The sequence below is a fragment of the Hyaena hyaena genome, unplaced genomic scaffold, assembly GCF_003009895.1.
Source record: "Hyaena hyaena isolate Hyena2069 unplaced genomic scaffold, ASM300989v1 scaffold_129, whole genome shotgun sequence".
Classification (NCBI taxonomy): domain Eukaryota; kingdom Metazoa; phylum Chordata; class Mammalia; order Carnivora; family Hyaenidae; genus Hyaena; species Hyaena hyaena.
Window position 1 is genome coordinate 2,461,177 of NW_024080763.1, and position 22,390 is coordinate 2,483,566.

A 22,390-nucleotide genomic window follows, 5' to 3' on the forward strand; every position below is an offset into this window, starting at 1 on the left:
CATGAACTCACACTTGGTTAAAATAAGAAAGAAACAAAGGACAAAACTTACAGAGAACCTCTTACTCTGTGGTGGAATACCCAAACCTTTTCTTCAATCTCAGGAATGAGACAAGGTTATCTGTTAGTATTGCTTCTTTCAGCACTGAACTGGAGGTCCTAGCCAGTATAATAAATAAGACAAGAAAAAGAATGATAGACCTAACAATTGGAAATAAAGGAACAGAACTGTTATGATTCTCAGATGAGATAATCATGTCCCTAAAAAACGTCCAAGGGAGATGCACCTGGCTCCATTGGTTAAGCATCTGATTTGTTTTCTTTAATGTTTATTAATTTATTTTGAGAGAGGAGAAGGACAGGGAGAGAGAGACTGAGAGAGAGAGAGAGAGAGAGAACATGAGTGGAGGAGGGGCAGAGAAAGAGAATCCCAAGTAGGCTCTGCACTGTCAGCATGGACCTGAGCCAAAATCAAGAGTCAGTAAGCATCTTATTCTTGATTTCAGCTTGGGTCTTGATCTCAGGGTTGTGAGTTCAAGCCCTGCATTGGCCTCCGTGATTGGCATGAAATGTGTACACACACACACACACACACACACACACACATAAACGAATCCCTATTAGACTGTTAGAATTAATGAATTAGCAAAGTAGCTGGGTACAAAATCAATACACAAGAACCATTTGTATTTCTACATATTGGCAACAAATAAGGGAAAAATAGAATTTGAAGGAATATCATTTATGAAATCATTAAAAACATCAACTACCTAGGGATAAATCCAGCAAAAGGTAAGTAAAATAAGACCTAAGCAAATAGAGGGAACTACCATGTTTATGGATTAGAAGATTTAATATTGAGAAATGTTGATTCCCTTAAAACTGACCCATATGTTTAGTGCCATCCCAATTAAAATCCAAAAGTCTTTGTTTTGGAAATTATAAGGTGATTCTAAAATTTATATATGGGAACACAAAGGACCAAGAATAGTCAAGGGAACTATAAAAAGTAAAAACAAAGTGGGAAAAAATGTACACTACCAGTTATAAAAGCTTCCTATAAAGCTATACAAATCAAGGCAGGATAGGGTTAGTACCAGATAAGAAATGGGCCAATGGAACAGAATAGAGCATCAAGAAATATGGCCACCCATATACAGTTACATGATCTCTGTCACCAAGGTAGAGTAAATGGTTCTAGGTCAGTTGGAAGCCCTTATAGAAAAAAAAAACTATCTTGACCCCTACCTCACACCATACAGTCATCATCTCTGTATGGGGTACAGATCTGAATGTAAAAGGTAAAGCGAAAATGCTTTTAGAAGGAAGCATAGGAGAATATCTGTATGATCTTGGAATAGGCAAACATGTATTGAAAAAAGCACAAATACTGAAAGCAGTAAAGAAAAAAAGATTAATTCGACTGTGTAGATAGAACAGATAATTTGATAGAAACTCTATCAAAAGATACCACAAAGAGAATAAAAAGGAGAATACAGACTGAAGAAGATAGCAGCAATTCAACAAAAAAATCTCCTATGAGGATATATAAAGAGGGGTTCAGTTGGTTAAGTGTCCAGTTCTTGATTTCACCTCAATCTTGGTCTCTTGGTCTCAGGGTTGTGAGTTTGAGCCCTGTCTTGGGCTCCAAGTTGGGTGTGAAGAAAGAAAAAGAAAAAAAATACATAAAGAGCTTTTACAAATCAAATGAGACAGACAGCTTAATTAGAAGGGGAGGGATTTGGTGATGGGTGTGGAGGAGGGCACTTGTGAGGATGAGCACTGGGTGTTGTGTGGAAACCAACTTAACAATAAACTAGTTGTATATTAAAAAAAAAAAAAAAAGCCCTAAAGTGGAAAAAAAAAAGAAAGGGAGGGATTTGAGTAAGCATTCAGAGAAAGTGATATTTACATGCCCAATAAACATACAACATGTCCAAGTTCATTAGTCATCCAGGAAATTAAAATAAAAACCACAGTGAAGTAACAGAACACACCCATCAGAATGGCTAAAGTGAAAAAGAAAGGTAATACCAAGCGTTGACAGGAATGTGAAGCAGCCAGAACTCTCATGCCTTTTTGGTATGAGTACAAATAGATAGTTAATTTGGAAAACTACAAAATATGTTCGCTGAATATATTTATGTCCTGGGACCCTGTGATCCAGCAATCCCATTTCTTTTTTTTCTTTTTTTTTCTTTTTTTTTTTACAAATAGTTTATTGTCAAATTAGTTTCCACATAACACTCAGTGCTCATCCCCACAAGTGTCCCCCTCCATGCCCCTCCCCCTCCCCCCCCACATCCATCAGTCCTCAGTTTTTGTCAGCATTCAAGAGTCTCTCATGGTTTGCCTCTCTCCTTTTCCCCCACCATTTCCGCCCTTCTTCTCCCCCTTGTTCCTCCGTCAAGTTCCTCCTAATCCTCCTATACGTGCAAACATATGATATTTGTCCTTCTCTGCCTGACTTATTTCGCTCAGCATAACACCCTCAAGGTCCATCCATGTTGCTACACATGGCCAGATTTCATTGTTTCTCATTGCCATGTAGTATTCCATGGTATAGATAAACCACATCTTCTTGATCCATTCATCTGTTGATGGACACTTAGGCTCTTTCCATGTTTTAGCTATTGTGGAGAGTGCTGCTATGAACATTGGGGTACATGTGCTCCTATGCCTCAGCATTTCTGTATCCCTTGGGTAAATTCCTAGCAGTGCTATTGCTGGGTCATAAGGGAGTTCTATTGTTAGTTTCCTGAGGAACCTCCACACTGTTTTCCAGAGGGGCTGTACCAGTTTACATTCCCACCAACAGTGTAGGAGGGTGCCCGTTTCTCCATATCCTCGCCAGCATCTAGAGTTCTCTGATTTGCTCATTTTAGCCACTCTGACTGGCGTGAGGTGGTATCTCAGTGTGGTTTTGATTTGTATTTCCCTGATGAGGAGGAACCAGCAATCCCATTTCTAATTATACACCAAACAGAATTTTGTATAAATTCACCAGAAGACCCATACAAGAATATTTATAGAACCACAGTTCATAGCACCCCAAACTGGAAACTACTCAGATGCTCATTAGCAATAAAATGGACAAAGTGTCCATTTTCTGAGTGGAATACTAGACACCAATGAGAAGGGGGGAAAATCATAATATGGGCAACAGTAGGAATTGTCAAAGACAATGCTAAGCCCCAGATGGAATGAAAGCCTGTTGCTTCATAAACCTGTGGCAGGGGGACCTCTGCCCTCACTTCCGCTTCAGCCGGAGTTCAAAGGGAGTCAGTTTCGTAGTAGAAACAGGAGACTCTAAGGTAGTCTCTGATTTCCAAGTGTGCTATTCGTTAGGTGGAAGTTTTGCAAGTGGAAGAGACTTTCTAATTGGTCTTGAGGTACTTTTGACCATGCGTGGTGGACTGCAAGGGGACTGGCTCCCTGCTGCCCGGGAGAGGAAGGCGCACCCCCATCAAATGGCCTGCAAAGCTCACCCAGCCTGAGTTATCCACTCCCGTCCCTCTCCTTGCCCTCCAGGAGCATCAGCCTCCTTTTGCATCCTCCAAAGTGCCATGGTCTCTTCTTCCTCCATCTATGAGACACTTGTACTCTGGGGGGAGATAAAGATGCTATCATATAATTCTAGAAAGGGCTAGAAAATTATACGTGGAATTAAACTATGAAGGAAAGGAACTTTTAGAAAAGAAATTGGCTAGATTGGAGGATTAGGGCTGGCTTATCTGATAAGGTTTGAAGTCTGAATAATTTAGAGGAAGACAGGATGGTAGAGGAAGAAGATGAAAACAGTATGTACAAAGGCCCTGAGACGAGAGAGTGTAATCGCTATCGGGAATTGAAAGAAAGAGCACACAAAACAGGAGTCTTATAAAACATCATGAGGATTTGGGTTTTACTGCCAAAGAAGAGTGGCATTTGAAGCAGGTGGTGACATGATAATATTTCATTAGAAAAGCCAGTGTCTGACTGCATGATAGATTGGGGGGCGGTTTAAATGCCAGGAGACCAGTTGGAGGGAGATGCAACAGACCTGGCTAGAGAGAATGGGCTGGGGTGGTGGCATGAGGGTAGAGAGAGTTGGGAAAATTCTAGAAAAAACATGGGAGGTGAAATTGACAGAACTTGGTGATTGTTTTAGTGGAGGTGGGTGGGTGGAGGAGAGAAAGTGGGGTGCAACCGAGGACCCTGGGATTTCATTCCCCTGTGGGGATGCCAGAACCTTTTCGAAGGCAGAGGCTCGGTCTGACCCAGGTTGGGGTGCAGAGCAGGAGACGTGTATCCTTTGGGGTGAGGTGAATTCCAGATGGGGCATGACAGGTGGAGAGAGGGCAGACAGAAAAAGTGATGGAGGCCTGCGGTCCAAAGAAGCGGTCAGAGTCACGTAAACAATTAACTGCCCTTCAAACACAAGTAGTGGATTTGTCCACATTTGTTTTAAGTTTGAGAAATTGTTACTTGATTTTCATTTCTATGTTTCTTTCTCCCCTTTTCTTTGGAGAGCTTATTTTCATTTTTCTCTCTACCCCTGTCTTATTGTTTGCGTGTTTTTATTAAATGTTTATTTATTTTGAGAGAGAGAGAGTGTGTGTGCAAGCAAGTGATGGGGGGGCAGAGAGAGAGAGAGGGAGAAAGAGAATCCCAAGCAGGCTCCACTCTGTCAGCACAGAGTGTGACACAGGGCTTGATCCCACGAACCACGAGATCATGACCTGAGCCGAAATCAAGAGTCGAATGCTTACCTGACTGAGCCACCTAGGTGCCCCTTTTATGTTTCTTTTGACTGAGAGGCTCCCTAAGGCCATCACCACCGTGTCCGTGGACGGGATGCACCCTCCACCGTAGCTGCCTTGCTGTATCGCTGTGGGGTGTTAGTAGCAGACTGACAGATCGCACAAGGGGCTGCAGTTGCAGGGCCTTTGGATGTTATTTGAACGTGGGAAACAGGGTGCTATTTCGGGCAAGGACAGAGTGGCACCGAGGTGCCTTTCAGAAGACATGCTTGACGCGTCTAGCTCTGCAGGCCTGGGCTCGGCCTTCACCCTCCCGGGGGAGCAGGTAGTCTGGCTGCCGGCAGGTGTTCAGACGAAGCTGGTGAGGAGGACAGAGGAGGAGAGAGAAGGCTTGAGGGGAGGGTTTGTGTCCAAGCGCACAGAAAAGCACCTCGGAACCATTTTCACAAGTCAGGCCGATGAGCCAGGATGAGCAGACGCAGTGCGTCTTTCTACATGCGCTTTCATAGGCAGCACTGATTCAGAAACGCAGAGCCGCAGTGGGATGCGTCTGGATCCTGAGTCCAGGGGCATTTCACAGGAGGAAGAGAAGGGCTCCAAGAGCTTCACCTGGCAGAATGTTCCAGAGGATCACTATATTCGTGTTTAGTTCCAGTATTTTATTTTATTTTTTTAAATTTTTAATGTTTTATTTATTTCTGAGAGAGAGAGAGACAGTGTGAGCAGGGGAGCAGAGAGAGAGGGAGATGCAGAATCTGAAGCAGGCTCCAGGCTCTGAGCTGTCAGCACAGAGCCTGACGCGGGGCTTGAACCCACAAACTGTGAGATCATGACCTGAGCTGAAGTCAGACGCTTAACCGACTGAGCCACCCAGGTGCCCCAAGTTGCAGTATTTTAAAAATGAAAAAGTATGATGCTCAGAAAGAATCTTCTGTATTGATTAACAACTGATGTTATAAATGACTGAGGCTTGAGGGAAAAACATGTGTTTTTTTTCCCCTCGAAGGTGGGTTTTTTGCATGGTCTATCGGAATGACCCCCACTGTGGGAAGTCCATTCCAGGCCATTGTCACCCCACTCCCCCATGATCTCGGCACAGTGGGGGGCCTGGCTTTGAGCCCAGCTGTCACTGGGTCATGTCGGCATGGCTGTGGCAGCCAAGGAGAAGCCCAGTGTCTCTGAGTCAGACCGTCACGTTTGTGGTTGGTGGCATCTAGTGCGTTCTGTTCCCAATTCATTTCCCAAGTGAAATTTCTAGAGGGACTGGGCAGTTTTTACTGAGGTTATTTTTCCACAGGGAACTCTACTATTATGTGTGATGTGAATGTTCAGTATAAATGAATATATAAGCATTTGTGTCTTTACATGTGACCAACATGTAGTGCTGAGTGGAGACCAGGCAGTGCCCTAAGTGTTTAAGGAGTATTAAACCATCGAAGGCTCATGCTTATCCTTTAAACTTGGTACTTTCAGGATCCTCTTTTTACGGATGAGTCAACAGCACCACAGATGGGTCAGTTAGCAGCCAAGGCCACGGACGGCGGGGGGTGGGGTGGGCGGGGGGGGGGGGGGGCAGGGGGGGAACCAATGTCGTCCACCTCTGGGACCTGCTGTTGACCCGTGAACAGCACAGGGGTGAGGGGCACTGACGCCCTGTGCAGTCACAAATCTGTGTATAACTTTTGACTCTCTAAAAACTTAACTACTGGGGCACCTGGGTGACTTGTTTGGTGAAGCATCCGACTCGGGATTTCAGCTCAGGTCATGATCTCACGGTTTGTGCATTTGAACCCTGAGCTGACAGTGTGGAGCCTGCTTGGGAGTCTCTGTCTCCTTCTCTCTCTGACCTTCCCCCACTCACGCTCTCTCTCTCTCTGTCAAATAAATAAATATAAAAAAAACCTTAACTACTAGCAGCTTACCATTGACAGCTTACTGTTAATGTAAATAGTCAATTAATACATATTTTGTATGTTATATGTATTATATACTGTATTCTTAAAGTAATGTAGATATTCGAGAAAATCTTAAGAGACAATGCATTTATAGAACTGTGCTGTATTGAAAAAAATCCACGTATAATGTGGACCCATGCTGTTCAAACCTGTGTTATTCAGGGGCTAACTGCACGTAGCTACTGCTTACTGCTTACCTTACTGCTACACCTCTGCGTGGACTAGGTGGATGGTTTACAATATGTAGTCCCAACGATGTTTTATTTTCTCTTAGGAGTGACTGGGTCGCCTCTTACAAGGTCATGGTGAGCAACGACAGCCATACATGGGTCACTGTAAAGAATGGATCTGGAGACATGGTGAGTTTCATCTTCCCTCTGTATGCCCTTGGTGTCCGGCTGTGTGGGTGTGTGCAAAGAGAAGCAGTGTATGCCCCCTCAATGTCTGCTGATTCCGTGTCCACGCACGCCGATGATGGGTAATGCCCCTCTCGCCCGTGCCCTGAAGCTGAGCGCCCAGTGGCACATTTAGAGCTAATGTAAGATTCCCAGCTGCTGGGACGTGGTGTCTTCCACAGTTCCCAGGTCAGCCTGGAGAGATAGGTGGCACGTGCAGGATGCCGGGGTCCCTCAGGGCTACTGAGTTATAGCACTTCCCCAGCCTCTTTAATGACCCCCATCTCTCCGCTCCATGATCTGCTCTGGATTCGCCAGTTCTGATCATGCCACCCTCTTGCTCAGGTTCTCAAGTACAATCCTTCCTCATGTGGTGTCCAGAATCTTACACAGTCTGACGGCAGCCTCCAATTTCAACCTTCTTTCTCGTTCTTCCCCCCTGCACACACTCCTCCTGTGTTCCAGTGGCAGCGAGCCAGCTACTCTGCGCCTCCTGAATCCCACCTCTGGGCTTCTCCAGTCGTGGCTGCTGCTTTTATCTAGAATCCCTCCCATCCCTGCAGATCTAAATAGTTTTCCTTTGGGGCCAGTTCAAATGCCACCTGCTCCCTGAAGTGCTGTCTGGTCCTTTCCTTCTGAAACCCCCGAGTTCTGTGGCCATCACCCTGTCCTGGCTCTAATAGATTTTTGCCCAGATTATCTAAGTAGGACCTCTTCCTTTTCTCCCCACTGGCCCCGTAGACTGGGGGCACGCTGAGGGCAGGGTCTACACCTGATTCATTTCTTTTCTCCCCTCAATGCCCAGCGCATATTGGGCGTTTCTCAGTAAAGTCTTACGGAATGAATAAATCACTGACCCTCTTATTGCTTGATAGTCAACCTCTGAATGGCTCTCCCTTTTCCCCTTGTGCATAAATAGATATTTGAAGGAAACAGTGAGAAGGAGATCCCCGTTCTCAACGAGCTGCCCGTCCCCATGGTGGCCCGCTACATCCGCATCAACCCACAGTCCTGGTTCGACAACGGGAGCATCTGTATGAGGATGGAGATCCTTGGCTGCCCCCTGCCAGGTGCGCTTGCTCGTCCGTATTCGCTGCAGGTGGGGGTGCTGGCGGAGAACAGGTGCCTGGCCAAGGGGACTACAGACATACCAAGCAATCTCTTTCTTGTGTAAAAAAAAGTGCCACCTCTATTGCAGAATATTTAGAAAATAGGGCAAAGTAGAAAGAAGTACAGAAAAACCTCCCAGAATCCCCCTCCGAAACCCCACGGATATTTGGCACCGGCGGGGCGGGGGGGGGGGGTAGTAGTAAAGTGACCTGGCAACTGTGGTTTTGCCAACTGGGATTTTAAGATGGTGCCTGTTTCAAGGTTGAAAATTCATTCAACACCACCACTCAGAAGCAAGCAAAAGAAAAACTAGAGAGAATATTCGGTGGCATGTTTCGTTGTCTTTGAGTGGTCCCGCTCCTCTGGGTAGAGAAAGTGGCAGAAGTTAATTTTAAGCATGACCATGTACATCGCCTCTTTCTGTTTAAGTCACTTGGCTTGGGTGCCTGTGTCTTTGGGTAAATGCTTGTTCCTTGAGGCTGTATTCCCCATGGCCTGTTTTTGTATAATGATGTCTGGGTGTGACCTCAGGGTGGTGGAAAGAAGGGGGCTTGAATTCACACGTGTCCTCTGGATCCTTGCTGGTGCCTGCTCTGGACAGGCTGATCTGGGCTGGTCCATAACTGGCTCTGTCTGGCCTTTCAGAACTTGTGAGTTTGTGCCCAAGTGGAGCCTTGTAGATCGCAGCCCCTTCATCCTGACTGGACATCTCCAGGGAAGGAGGTTAGCTCCTAGAACATTCCTAAGGCTCTTCATTAGGGCCTGTAGGAATTTCCACATCCCTGTCCACCTGCATGCAGTCCCTAGGGTCCAAGGAATACAGCTTCGGGTTATAGCCTTCCATATCATTCTTGTCCAGCAAGAGAGTGAGGGCTTGTCGCTCCTGGGGGTTCCCCTGCTTGGGGGACGTGAACCCCCCGTGCTGATGTTCTCAGGTGCCAAAGTGTCCAATCAGGCCATTTCCGTAGACTTCCAGCCCCCCACTCTGAACTTAAATTTGCTGTGTTTTCAAAGCATATTTATGTTATTTATTGCCTCTCTTTCAATCCCATAATATTCGTGTCCTTGCTTTGCCAAAGATGAAATTCTAGAATACAAACCCTGTATTGGTGAGGAAGATGGGTCTCCCTACCGATCTGCTCACACTCGGAGGTCGTGACAGATTTTTTATATATGTTTGTACTTACTAGATTGTAACACTCTTTTTGTGTCGTCGAAACTATTAGAGACGATCTGTCTGATGAATACATTCATCTAGTCTGTAGACCAAGTCCTGTTTTTAGTCTGCCTTGCAGTTAGATGTTCAGTTCTTCCCAGTATCTTTGGTTCATAAAGAACTGCGAGGAATGTCTTTGTTTCTGGGTCCTTGTGTGCGTCCAAGGTTATTGTGTAAATTACAGGATCATTCTTGTAATGTTGTTTGTAGGATTGGTGCTTAGATTAGATTACGATAAATAGGAGAATCGCTGGTGTGAAGGGTATGTACGTTTTCAAGGCTGATCCAGAGAGGATGTTCAAGGCCAGCCTGGTTTGGGTCCCAGGCCTCCTACGGGGCTGGTTTGTGCTGGAGTTACAATCATAGTTCCCGTGTGCTGCCGCCCAGAGCCTCGGGGCTTCCTGCAACATTTAGGGTCTGTAGACACAGATGCAGGCGGGTGTCCCGGAGGCCAGGAGGCTTGCTCTCCTGGGTCCCTTAGCACAGCCTCAGTCTGCCTGCTTTAAAGAGCAGTGTCCCGGGCTCTCTCTGTGGGCAGGAATTCATCTGTTGTTGGTAAGGGGCAAAGGGCAGCCTGTGAGAGTCTCATAAAATAAATATTTCCCTGTGAAGTTATTCTTGGGATGTGTGTGTGTTTGAAGATGGGTCCATGGGGCCATTTAAACACAGTGACAGAGTTACAGTGTGAATTCTAGATGGGTTTCAAGTACACACTTGGAACGGCTCTCTTTTCCAACTCCAAATAGTTAGGGCCATCCTTCTTCTAAAAGCTACTTAGCGGTCTGCCCAGAGGGGGGCTGGCTTCTGTGATGCCGCCTGGTGGTGGTCACATCTGAGGGACTGGGGCAGCACAGAGGCCCCCAAGTCTACGTGGGTAAGTGAACCTTGCTCACTGCCCTGTGGTAGCACAGTCCCTTTGTGCAAGTCCATGAGGTCAAAGGCAGAGGTAACCCAACCTCCTCAGCCGCTCAGGCCCAAGGTGACCTTGTGGCCTAAATGCAATCCCCCGGAGTCTGTTTTACCCGGAACTCTTGTTTATCAAAAATTCATTTACCTTTGCTTCTGCTCTCTTTGTTCTGTGCTTACCATCCTCCTGTGAACCTTCAGGTCAGGGCAGAGGAAGGTGGTTATTCTTTTCAAGTTCATTGTGAGTAATGTTTCCAGAAACTTTTGAACTGGAAAATGAATTACCACATGCCATAGTCTATTAATAGGATTTTTAAATCTCAGAACTAAAAGAAAATGGAGCAAGTTGTTTATGGTTACAGTTTCAGTTTTGCAAGATGAGAAGGTTCTAGAGATCTGTCTCACAACAATGCAGATATACTTAATACTTCTCAAACGAGCCCTTAAAAATGCTCAGGATGGTGAATTATGTATGTATTTTACCACCATTAATTTTTTTTAATTCAAAACTATTTTATTCTTTTTTATTTCTTTACTTTTATTTTTTTTAACTTTATTTATTTTAGAAAGAGAAAGAGTATGAGTGGGGAAGGGGTAGAGAGAGAGAGGGACAGAGGATATGAAGCAGACTCCATGCTGAGAGCAGAGAGCTTGATGCAGGGCTTGAGCCTACCAACTGTGAGATCATGACCTGAGCCGAAGTTGGACACTTAACGGACTGAGCCCCCCAGGTGCCCCCAGCCTCTTTTTTGTTTTGTTTTGTTTGGTTTTTTCGCTTTTAAATCATTTTACTGTTTATACCATAGTCACATTAAAATTGGCAGAACTCCCATGACAGAGACCTGTCATGCCAGGAAAAATAGTGAAGGTTTCGTGCAGCTTGAGGGCAGTACCCGGGTAACGCAAGGATGGCGGCAGCAATCTCGGGGAGCAGGTAGAAACAAAGGGCACTACAGCGACAGTTGGCCCGAGGCCACTGCTGTTTCCTAAGGGGAATTTCCTAATATGCTTGGTAAGCAGAGCACTTGTAACATATGTGAACGGAATAGGGTACAGCTCCTGCAGAGTAAATTCTACAGGTTCCTGGGCAGGGTCTACAAATCTCATGTGATAAATTGGTTGCTGAATTATGATTTTGCAAAGGCAGCCCCATAACCAACATCCAAGCAAATTTTACCACAAGTGAAATTCTTAGGCCAAAAAATAAATAGCCACACATACCAAACCTACACACCGTGAATTAAAATGGCGCCATGTTGGGGCACCTGGGTGGCTTAGTCGGTTAAGCGTCCGACTTTCGTTTAGGTCATGATCTCGTGGTTTGTGGGTTCGAGCCCCGCGTCGGGCTCTGTGCTGACTGTCAGCTCAGAGCCTGGAGCCTGTTTCAGTCTGTGTCTCCCTCTCTCTCTGACCCTCCCCTGCTCACGCTGTCTCTCTCTCTCCTAGAAATAAATAAAAAAATATATTAAAAAAATAAAATAAAATAAAATAAAATAAAATGGTGCCATGTTAGGGCTTATGAAAGAGCCAGAGCAGTAAACTATTCAAACAGAAGATCCTTGTCTTTTTCTTCAGCCAAAAGATTAGCAGGCTCTGTCACCTCTCCAGCTGCCCTCCGCTGCTCCAAGTCCTTCTCGGATTTTTCCTTGAGAATCTTTTTCTTCTCTTGTATTTTCTTTAACCTATAGAACTCTTCTCGCTCTCTCTCATCCAGCTCTGTGATGATATAAGCAAGGGTACGTTCGATCCGGGGAATGATGACATGTTCAATGGCATTTACACGCCTGTTGGTTATCTTAATAGCTTCATCCAAAGTAACAAAGGACGTCTGAAGTGAAGCTAGTTCCACCAGTAATTCCACTGCTTTGGCATAATTCCTCTTTAATTTAGCCAATTGTTCCCCACCTCTGGCTAAACCAGTCAGTTCATAACTGTCAGTTCCTTCATGGTAATGTTCGAACACTGGCAAAGCAACACCTGCTACATTATCTTTCTTAGCGCAAATCTTCACTTGGGCTTTATTTACATTTTGAATAATGGTGGTGCTGAAGTCCCCTGCCATGAACTTGTCCTCGGCCAGTGAAAAGGCAGCCTCTCTCATCACTTCACCCATCAGCATTTTAGTCTCTATTATCTTCTTTAGGATTTGTCGAAATCCAAGAGTTAAGGCATCAGATTTTTTCTTCAGGAGGTTTCGACCTGTCTGTGCTCCTTTTAATCGAGCCTTCATGATGGTCTGTGCCATGCGCGAGGGAAAGATTTCAATACAGTCTTTGCCCGACATTCTGACGATGATAGTTCGGCTGGGGTCTGGGCCGGGTAATCTTGGCTGCAACAACCTCCGCCGCAGGTTCCTCCTCTACCAGAGTCAGCTGGTTGTGTCCCCCAGCCTCTTTTTGATGAGACAAGAGGAACTCGTGTGGATGGATGCCTGTGTACCAGCTGCAGCCTATCTTCCTCTTACTCATTGCCTGGGCCTGTCCAATCTGGAAAAAAAAAAAAAAAAAGAATTTGTGTTCCTTTCAGGGAAGCTGGGTGGATGGAAAGGTCATGAGCTCTGGCTTAGATCAGACCTGGGTTCATGCTCTTGTATCATCCCTCAGCACCTGTGGTCTTGGCCAGCTTCTGGAAATACTCTGTGCTTTGCTCATCTTGGGTCTAAAGTGGAGATAACCCCTTCCTCTTTAGAATTGGGGCTAAGTCCTTCTACCCTTTCCGCAAACTTCCCAGTGAAATGACCCAAGCCCTCCCCATGGACCTATCAGAGGTCCTGAGTCTTCCTCCCCCTCCTGACCCCCAGGATTTCTGGGGCTACCTGGGGTGGTTGCCTGCACTCTCCAGGCGGTCCCTTTCTGCCCTCTGCTTCAATGTCTTCTCCCAGCGCCCTGCCTGGTCTGCTTACCCCATTAGTCCCCTATCCCCTAGATTTGAGAATAACGCTTATTCACACCAGGAACTATTGCTGAGGTTTAGGGATAAGAAGGGGGCTTTGCTGCATGTAACATAGAGCCACACGGACCTGACAGCCCACATTCCTGTCGCTAAGCCGCCTGGTCATCCCAACAAAGGGGGATCCATGTCTTGCTGCCTTTCTTTCTCAGAGTGGCCTGCCACATGCCGCTGAGACTGTGCTCTCCCTGTGTAGACCTTTCCTCTGCTTCCCATTTCCTGTCTGGCTTTCTCTGACTTCCTGTCTCTTGGACTTCTGGGTTGGGGGAGGGGAGTGAGCAGGATTGAAATATCTGTTTCTTTTTTAGATAAAGACCATGAACGCCTGTCCTCTCCTTTCTCCCATCCTGGCTTGATGGAGCCTTCCCTTTCAAAGCCATGAGTTCGGGAGAAGGACTCAGCCGCTCGCTTGGAATGCACGCAGGCTGCCCTGCTTCTCCATCATAATTGTTCACCTGCTCTTCCATCCCTGATGCGTAGACGCCAGGAAGACTAAACAAGAGCCATTTGTAGAGTGCCCGCATGTGCTCAATGCAGGACAAGGGTCGTTTCCCCCACTTTCCCTTCCTTCTTCTACTGCCCTTGGTTGGACCATTTGGTTCTGTGACTAACTCATATCTCAAGTCACCAGACCCCACGGATGATGGGAAGACAAAAGAGATGATGTTTCATTTCTTGTCCTGGTTTTGTTTTGTCCTCTGTTATGTAGCATGTAGGCTACTGGCTGCTCTTATGACCTGCTGACGGGCATAAACCTCCACTGTTACAGAAACCAGGACGCCTCCCTCTCACGTCTCCCCCTTGTGCAGAGGACCCTCAGATTTGGGGATGAGAGAGCAGGTCACATGGGGAGCCACAGATTTCCCTCCTTCCCCGGGTTCAGTAACATGGCAAGAAGCCTACCTCTTACTGTATGGAAGTAGCTCAGTTCAGAAAGGTGGCTGGTCCTCCCCTAGGGGCCTTTGTATAAGACATTCCATGGCTAGGTCCAAGGGTTGAAGACCTTCCCCCCACATTCATGTCCATCCGGAACCTCAGGATGCGATCTTATTTGGAAAGAGGTCTTTGCAGGTGTGATTGGCTAAGATTAGGGTTGGCCCTAAATCCAACGACTGGTGTCCTTAGGAAGAGAAAACAGACACAGAGGGAGAAGGCCATGGGGTGACAGGGGCCAAGATTGGCATGATGTGGCTACACGCCGGGGTTGCCAGCAACTGCCAGAAGCTAGGAAGAGGCAAGAAAGGACCCTCCCCTAGAGCCTTGAGCTGATTTCAGACCTCTGTGCTTCCCAACTGTGAGAGGGTAAATTTGTTCCAGGCCACCTAGGTTATGGTACTTTGTTATGGTAGCCCTATAAGCTAGGGCCCTAAGGGACCCAGAGATGGTGGAATGTTCCGTAAGTGTCCTCACTCCCAGGGGTGTGGCTGTCACTCACCACCCCCTCTGCCCTGCCTTCTAGTCTTGCTGTGCCGTGGTGATAGGGAATAACAGCTGAGCACACTCTGGGCTCCTTCTCAGAGGTCTCCTGGCCCCAGACGTGTTATCATTTTCGTAAATAGTCTTTCCTAAATAACCAGATTGGGAAGCCTATCCATCCATCCACCCGTTCATTCGTTCCTCACTCGTACATTTGTACATCAGACGCATAGGATGGGCCAGGCCCAGGGATTCCAAGAGAAAGTGGACACTTCCACTGCCCCCCCCCAAGCTCTCACAGTATAACAAGAGAGGTGTGCCGGCATCCTTTCCCCCAGGGAAGCCCCTCTCCACTCATTGGGCTGGGGGGGTCCAGCCATGCTGGCCTTAGCCTGTCTTTCCTTGTAACTGACGGCAACACGCCCTTGCTGAGTTTCAGTAAGCCTGGGGTTTCTCTTGCAGCACCTGCCCCGTGTTGATTATCAGGAAACTGAAAACATCAGCGCTCCTGACAACTGTCTTTTCTGAGCGCTGCTCCCATCAGGCTGCAAATTGGCCCCAGGGCTGTCTGGAGAAAGAGCATCCGATCAGAGAGGTTCCTGGGCTTCCGCGTGCAGCACATGGGGCCCTTACGCGGCAGGGCTATAGGCAAAGGGGTGAAAGGAAATCAGCACCACCATACGCTCCCCTTTGGAACCACTTGCAGCTGTGGGTTTGATGGTCCCACGGACAGTGAGGACCTGGCATCCAAACTGCCTCTGCCAGGAGCCCCAGCCCTCCTGCTTCGTCCTCTCGGAGGGATCTTGTCAAAATGACCGTCGGGCGGGGCCTGGACACACATGACCTCTTGTCCTTGGGAGGCCGGCTCTTGGGTACCCAGCTTGCATTTGGTGCCAGGTTATCTGCACTCAGGAGTCGGGGCTTACGGCCACGTTGGCGAGTATTCCTGGGGGAGATGCCGGGCAGGCCTTTTCTTAAAAAAATGAAGTGAAACTCACATAATGTAAAAGTAACCATTTTGAATTTTTTAAATGTTATTTATTTTTAAGAGACAGAGAGAGAGATAAAGTGTGGGAAGAGGAGGAGCAGAGAGAGAGGGAGCCACAGTGTCCAAAGCAGGCTCCAGATCCCGAGCTGTCAGCACAGAGCCTGACTCGTGGCTTGAACTCACAAACCGCGAGATCATGACCTGAGCCGATATCAAGAGTCAGATGCTCAACCTACTGAGTCACCCAGGTGCCCCTCTAATGACCTCATTTTAACTTGCTGACCTCTGTAAAGATGCTCTCTCCAAATAAGGTCACCTTGTAAAGTACTGGGGGTCAGGACTCTGACATATCTTTTTGGGTGGGGAGGGGACATAATTCAACCCCCAAAAGGTATAATCAGTAGATGGGTTCAGGCAGAGCAGGATTTTGAGTAGCCGAATAAGAGAAGGAAAGTCAGGGGGATGGTTTCAGGCTCCACATGCCCCGTCAGGAGTTTGTCCCCATAACTAAGTGTATGGTGTTCCAGAAGGAATCAACTGTTTCTCAGCACATATGACGTGTGAAAGTAAACACTTGAAGGGAGTCAGGACGCTGATTTTCCAAAGCTCCATCCGTGAGGATAAAGGTCTCACAGACTGAATCAGGACTTGGGTTTCAAATGCCAGAAGCCCTCTTCTCATTAGCTTACGGGGTAGAGGAAGGCAGTTTTTCTTCCCATACATGAAAATTCCAGGGGTGGACCCGACTCTGACCCTGGCTTCAGGCAAGACTAGGTCTTTTGTCAGGGGCTTCTTGGGGTCTCAAGGCTCCCCTTCTGTCCATCTCACGGACAGGGAGACCAACACCCCAAACCCGTCCCACATCTGACCAACCCCTACAGAAGGAAAGTCTCCTTCTCCATTTCCAGGAGGAAAGCCATGTGACTGACCCAGCTCAGATCCGAGGATCTTGGGATCCCCTCTGAGCCAGTGACTCTGGGTACAGGACACATGTTTCATGGCTGGACCTCAGTCACATACTCATGCCTGGACATGTTGGGCAAGGTGGTTTTATCCAAACCATCCGGAATACACTCCCCACAGGCAGAAGGGATCTTCTGTCCACAGAAAGAAGAAGGGGACAGTGGGTTTGACTAATTGGCCGTGTCTGCAGATCCTGGGCCCCCAGAGGGCTTGGCTTGGTTCTTACCCATCTCTACAGTACTGAGCTCCTAACAGGTTCTCAATAAAACTTTATGCAATCAGAATAAGTAAGCAAATAAAGAATTATTTGCTCAAAATGTGGGAGGTAGAAAGTGGTGAAAAATACCGACCTGTGGTTTTGAGACAGTTCTGGAACTTGTTCCCTCGTCCTTAGGCATGTTGATTAGTCTTAGGGAGGGCAGAATGTTGCCAAACATGGAGGTCCTTGGCACTTAGAGTTCTGAGTTTTTCTTCAATCCTTTTTAAGAACCTTGAAGGCATAACTTGTGTTTGAAGACAAAGGGGCTTCCTGGGACTTGGGGAGTGTTGAGTGGTTCTTAGAAAACATCATATGGGGGCACCTGGGTGGCTCAGTCGGTTAAGCGTCTGACTTCAGCTCAGGTCATGATCTCACGCTTCGTGGGTTCAAGCCCCGCATCGGGCTCTGTGCTGACAGCTCAGAGCCTGGAGCCTATTTCAGATTCTGTGTCTCCTTCTCTCTCTGACCCTCCCCTGTTCATGCTGTCTCTCTCTCTCTCTCAGAAATAAATAAAACATAAAATTAAAAAAGATAAAAAAAGAAAACATCATATGGGTAAATAAAGTGTAAATTAGTGTGAAAAGTACGCTTTCCCTTTGCTTTGTGACTTACAGGCTTGGAAATCCAAGGGGAGGCAGCTCGTGTGAGGGTGTGGTCAGCCACACTCCCGGAAGGAAAGTGCTTGAATTGGGGAGCCTGTGCTAAACTCGATCAGGCAGCTTTTGCTTTCTTTCCTGGACAGAATGCCAGCTCACCCTCATATTTAATTCCCTTCAGTGACGGTTCTTGTTTCTAATAGTGTTATTGGCAAACCTTAGTGGATATTAAAACCCCGGTTTTTGGCGTTTGGGTCTCTATGTGATTTTCACTTCATTGCATGTGGCCTCAGTTCTCCAGGGTGAAGCCGGGGGTTAGGGAAACCTGGCAGTCAGGCCTGTGGTTCTGGGGACACAGACACACAGCTGGTTCAGCTGACGGCGGCTGTGTGCCATGTGTACCACGTGCCTCGTCCCTGCTGGCAAGGTGCTGAGTACCTTCACACAGTGCTCCTCAGACTTCGAGCCTGTAGAGTCGGCTGGGATTGTTTTTACGTGTGGATTCTGATTTGGTAGGTCTGGGCTGGGTCTAAACACGCAGCCAGAGTGCTGGCCGGAGCACCACATGTGGTGGCACAAATCGGGACCCGCTGCTCCGGTACCACTCGGAGCAAATGCCCATCCATCTGTCACCCGCCACGGCCACGGCCACTGCCTCTGGAATCACCCTTTGAGCCACTCGGATCACACCACAGCTGCTGTGGCTCCAGCCGTGCCTGCATGGTGTCTGGGTAGGAGAGCGACCTGACTCAAGCACCGACTTCCCTCTCCGTTGGGAGCCACCCAGGATGTCCAGCTTCTTCCTCCAGATGGAGATGCCGTGGGGCTGGCAGCAGATCACGTCCAGAGAAAGACCTCCGGGCCCACTGAGTGCTCCTCCCCCTTATCTGCCTCATTCCTCTTCCTCCCCAGCCTTTCCTTTCTTCCGAGTGTCCTTTGTTCTCATAATCATATGAACCACACGGCTTATGTGGATTAAAGAAAAGAGTCAATTTATAAGGGGTAGAGAATCAAGTTAAGAGCAGACATCTCTTCTCAGACCTCCGAATCCCAGTCTCCACGGGTCAGCAGTGTTAATATAGCCTGATCGTGCCTGTTCGGGTGTTCCAACGATGGAAACCCCAGCCCCCCTGGCTCAGTGGGTAAGGGAACTGGGTATCTCGTGTGACTTGGAGTGGCAAGGGAGATTGGCTGGGATCCGGAGTAGCTACACCCAGTAGCTCCTGATGCTCGTGGGGTTTTCTTTGTCCTCTACTGCGGAGAGATTCTCACTCACCCCTCCTCTGCACCATTCATGTCCTTCCCTTCAGTCTGTACCAGTAAGAGAGGCCAGGAGGTGCTGTGCTCTGATTGGCTGAGACCAGTCACACTGGCCCCCTGAGTCGGGATGTGAAGTGTATTTCCTAGAAGCATTGGGACGATTCCCAAACTACACTGGGTTTCCTCTAGGAGGGGTGGAGGTGGACTAGATGCTGTGTGAGTAACTAATAGTGTGCACCATACTTCCAGAAGTTTCCACTTATGTATACAGTGGTGATATTCATTCACTTATTCATTCGTTGAGTGCCAAGAGTTTGCCAGGCACGTTGATTATCCCAGTTACTATTAAGGAAAAACCAATGAGAGAAGTTCCTTTCTTCCCTGTCTATGGGTGAAGAAACTAAGGCAAAGGGCTGCTTCAGTGACTTATCCAAGATCACACGGCACTCAAGTCGAAGAGTGGAGATTTGAACGAAGCATTCTGTCTCTAAGTCTACACTCCCCCCCGTTGGCTAATTCTGACTCTGGAGATCCTTCTCCCAAGTTGGCTCTCTTACCTCTGTGCATATGTTATGAAGCTAGAGGTTGGGCTGTGTCTCCACACAAATCAGGTAACTAACGGAACCACCACAAGGAAAAGAATGATGTGAGTGAATGTAAAACCATATTTCTGTCCCTAGATCCAAATAACTATTATCACCGGCGGAATGAAATGACTACCACCGACGCCCTTGATTTTAAGCACCACAACTATAAGGAAATGCGCCAGGTAAGATCCAGATTTCTCAAAGAGTGTTATGTCATATGCCCAGGAAACATAGTTGTGTGTGTGTGTGTGTGTGTGTGTGTGTGTGTGTGTGTGTGTTTGTGTTTCCTTCTAGAAATTAAGATGATGTATTCAGGATGGGCGCCAAGCTACATGCTTATAGTTTCTAGGCTGAGGATGCCTTTGTTGGGGTTACAGTGACCAGAGGAAGCCTCCTTCTCCAGCAAATGGTTGAAACAGAATTTGAAGCCAGACTTTTCTGATTTAATACAGTAGTTCTTAAGAATCACGGTGTGTTTGGGGCATCTGGGGGCCTCAGTCAGTTGAGCATCTGACTCTTGATTTTGGCTCAGGTCATGATTCTGGTCATGGGATCAAGCCCTGCTTTGGGCTTCATGTTGGGTGTGGAGCCTGCTTGGGATTCTGTCTCCCTCTCCCCCTGCCTCTCTCCTCTGCTCGATGCTCACTCTCACACACACTCTCTCTCTCTCTCAAATTAAAAAAAAGACTCACTGTGTGTTTAAGTGATAACACTGATTCGTGGATGTTAGTCATGGGCAGAGTTGAAGAAGAAAAAGGATGTAGAATACACTGATAATAGTAATTGCAGGACCTACATTAACTTACTACATTAGCAATTTACCTGCATTGACATGGTCAGCCCTCGTGACCACCCCAGGAGGGCAGGGTCTGTTATCCTTCCCTTACCGATGGGGAAACCCCGTTACCAAGGAAAATATATAACACTACCACTCGCTATTCAGACTCTGATTCTCCATTTTGGTTGTATAACAGAATCACGTGGGGAAGTTTGGAAAAATACCTATACCTGAACCCTACCTTGGGCTACATTTTAAAGCTGAATCCTTCAGAGAAGGACCTGGAGGTCTAAATTTTTCAAAGCCCTCCTTGCGTTTCTAATGTGCCACCAGGCTTGGAACTACGTATGGGTTGGTACCTTTATAGCTCTTAGTACTTTTGTACCCTTAGTGGCTAAAGTCAGTGCCAGCTGACATTGTCCCCAGAATTAGCTACAGAAACCAAGTAATTCTGAGCTGGGGACAGTATTTGCATACTGTGCCTGGAAGGGAGAAGGGACCAATTGCTGATGAGGACAGGCCACGAGAGCTGTCCACGTGCCGAGTGCTTTGCCTATGAAACCTGTTCAACCCCTGTCCCCAGGGAGTGCTGACAAATGAGAAACCCTTGGATACTTAAGAATCTGTTTGCAGAGACTGAATGGTCAGAGATCCTCATGAATATGTTTCCAGAACAAGGATTCACCAAGGGCAAATCAGCAAGGCTCAGAGCAAGGGCCCCTGGGCACTGAGACAAGGAGCCAGCCACCCAGTACAAGTGGAGGCGTTCCTGAGGTCAGAGCACTTAGGCGGAGCTGAGACGGCTCTCCGCCTCCCCCCAGGGAACCCACAAACCCAGCTCGGCTTAATGTCATTTACTTTGAGACACTCACAAAGTTTCCAGACACCTGTCAGCACAGATAGAGGTGGGACATGCTAAAAAAAAAAAAAGTGTCTCGCTGTCTTGTTCTTCAGAAATCAGGCTAATGTGTTTGAACTTGAGGTCTGTGCATCAGCCCTGCTGCACTGCATCCTCTGGCGTCTGTGGAACTCTGGCCCCTTTCCATTCTACGGAGCACTCGTGTGTTCATGCGGCTTTGCTCGCTGCACGTCTTGGGACATCTTTGCAAGCCCAGAAGCTAGGCAAATACCAACTCAGTTGGTGCGATTAATGTCAAGAGCAATGAATCTGAGTGCGTTTAAAATGAGCTGTTGCACAGAGAGTCTGGGGAGCTGATGTCTTTAAATAGTTGTTCTGTGTGGAAAATCGAGGTCCTTCCAGAAAAATAGAACGAGTGGAGGGTGCTTCGTTACCCCGGGCGATCCTGCTCACTGTCACGTGGTGATGCGGAGCCAAGAGGGGCCTTGGAGTGGCCAGTGCAGCCCCTGCCGGCAGTGCTGGGCGGCCCTGGGGCCCTGCAGCCCTCCACTGGAAACTGTTCAGGGGAGCATCTATCAGTCCTGAAGAGTGTTCCAGCCGGAAGTGATTTGCCATTTGGGTTCTTGGCTCCTGGGGATGAAAAAGAAGCCAGCATTTTTAGCAATTCCCCGTATGAAGTCTGCTAGGTTACTATAGAAATCTCTCGACTTCAGAAAAAAATGTTAGTTTATCCTAGTATTGAGAGCGACATTTCCAATAAACAACAACAACAACAAATGAGAAATAGCAGTGGAGCAGGAAGAGAAAATAGAAAAACATATTGCATTGGGAGAGGAAAATGCCGCGAATGTGTGCAGGAAATATTTCTGGAGCACTGACTTATGAGGCGCTGTGCTCCCCCAGTGGGAGCCTCGGTGGGTGGGATGCGGAGGGAGGCGGAGGGCAGAGAGCAGGTTGCACATCCCTGGTGTCATGAGGCCGAGTGACCTCACCCCTCCAGGAATGCTACCCCCTTTCCGGCACGAGCCATGGTTCCTAATTGCTGAGTTACCTCTTTGTATGCGGCTCCTTCATTGGGGACCATGAGGACAGAAACCCTGCCACTCTGTCATAAACTCATAGCGTGCACTAAATAAATATGTACATTGGAGATCTTTCCAGGGGAGATATTTAGGGAATAGGAGGGAGCAGTGACTGGCCCGATTGGCCTGGTTGGAAAGGGCTTTGGTTGCAGATGGGGTCGGCTCTCACCCGAGCTCATGGGCCAGCCCTGGGCAGGTGAAGACAGAAGAGAGGGCACCCCAGGCAGCATGAGCAACGGTATGGAGGTAGGAGCGAATGGCATGTTTCTAGAACAGCCTCTCGGAGAAGCTTTTGTACCGGGTCTGAGAATTAGAGGTTTCTACATGGCA

The 22,390-nt window shown here is 47.5% G+C and overlaps 2 protein-coding genes across 2 annotated transcripts in view; one reads left to right on the top strand and one right to left on the bottom strand.

The window, feature by feature from the left end:
* Positions 1 to 22,390, top strand: part of CPXM2 (carboxypeptidase X, M14 family member 2) — a 136,689-nt gene that overhangs the window by 87,159 nt on the left and 27,140 nt on the right. Inside the window, exons 5-7 of the mRNA XM_039237960.1 lie at positions 6,971 to 7,055; positions 8,011 to 8,161; positions 19,435 to 19,523. Coding sequence (XP_039093891.1) covers positions 6,971 to 7,055; positions 8,011 to 8,161; positions 19,435 to 19,523 — 325 coding nt within the window. The remainder of the gene's footprint in view (positions 1 to 6,970; positions 7,056 to 8,010; positions 8,162 to 19,434; positions 19,524 to 22,390) is intronic.
* On the bottom strand, positions 11,834 to 12,657 carry LOC120235560 (V-type proton ATPase subunit D-like). Its single transcript, XM_039237961.1, has one exon. The coding sequence runs from the start codon at positions 12,605 to 12,607 to the stop codon at positions 11,864 to 11,866; it is 744 nt and encodes a 247-aa protein (XP_039093892.1). The 5' UTR covers positions 12,608 to 12,657; the 3' UTR covers positions 11,834 to 11,863.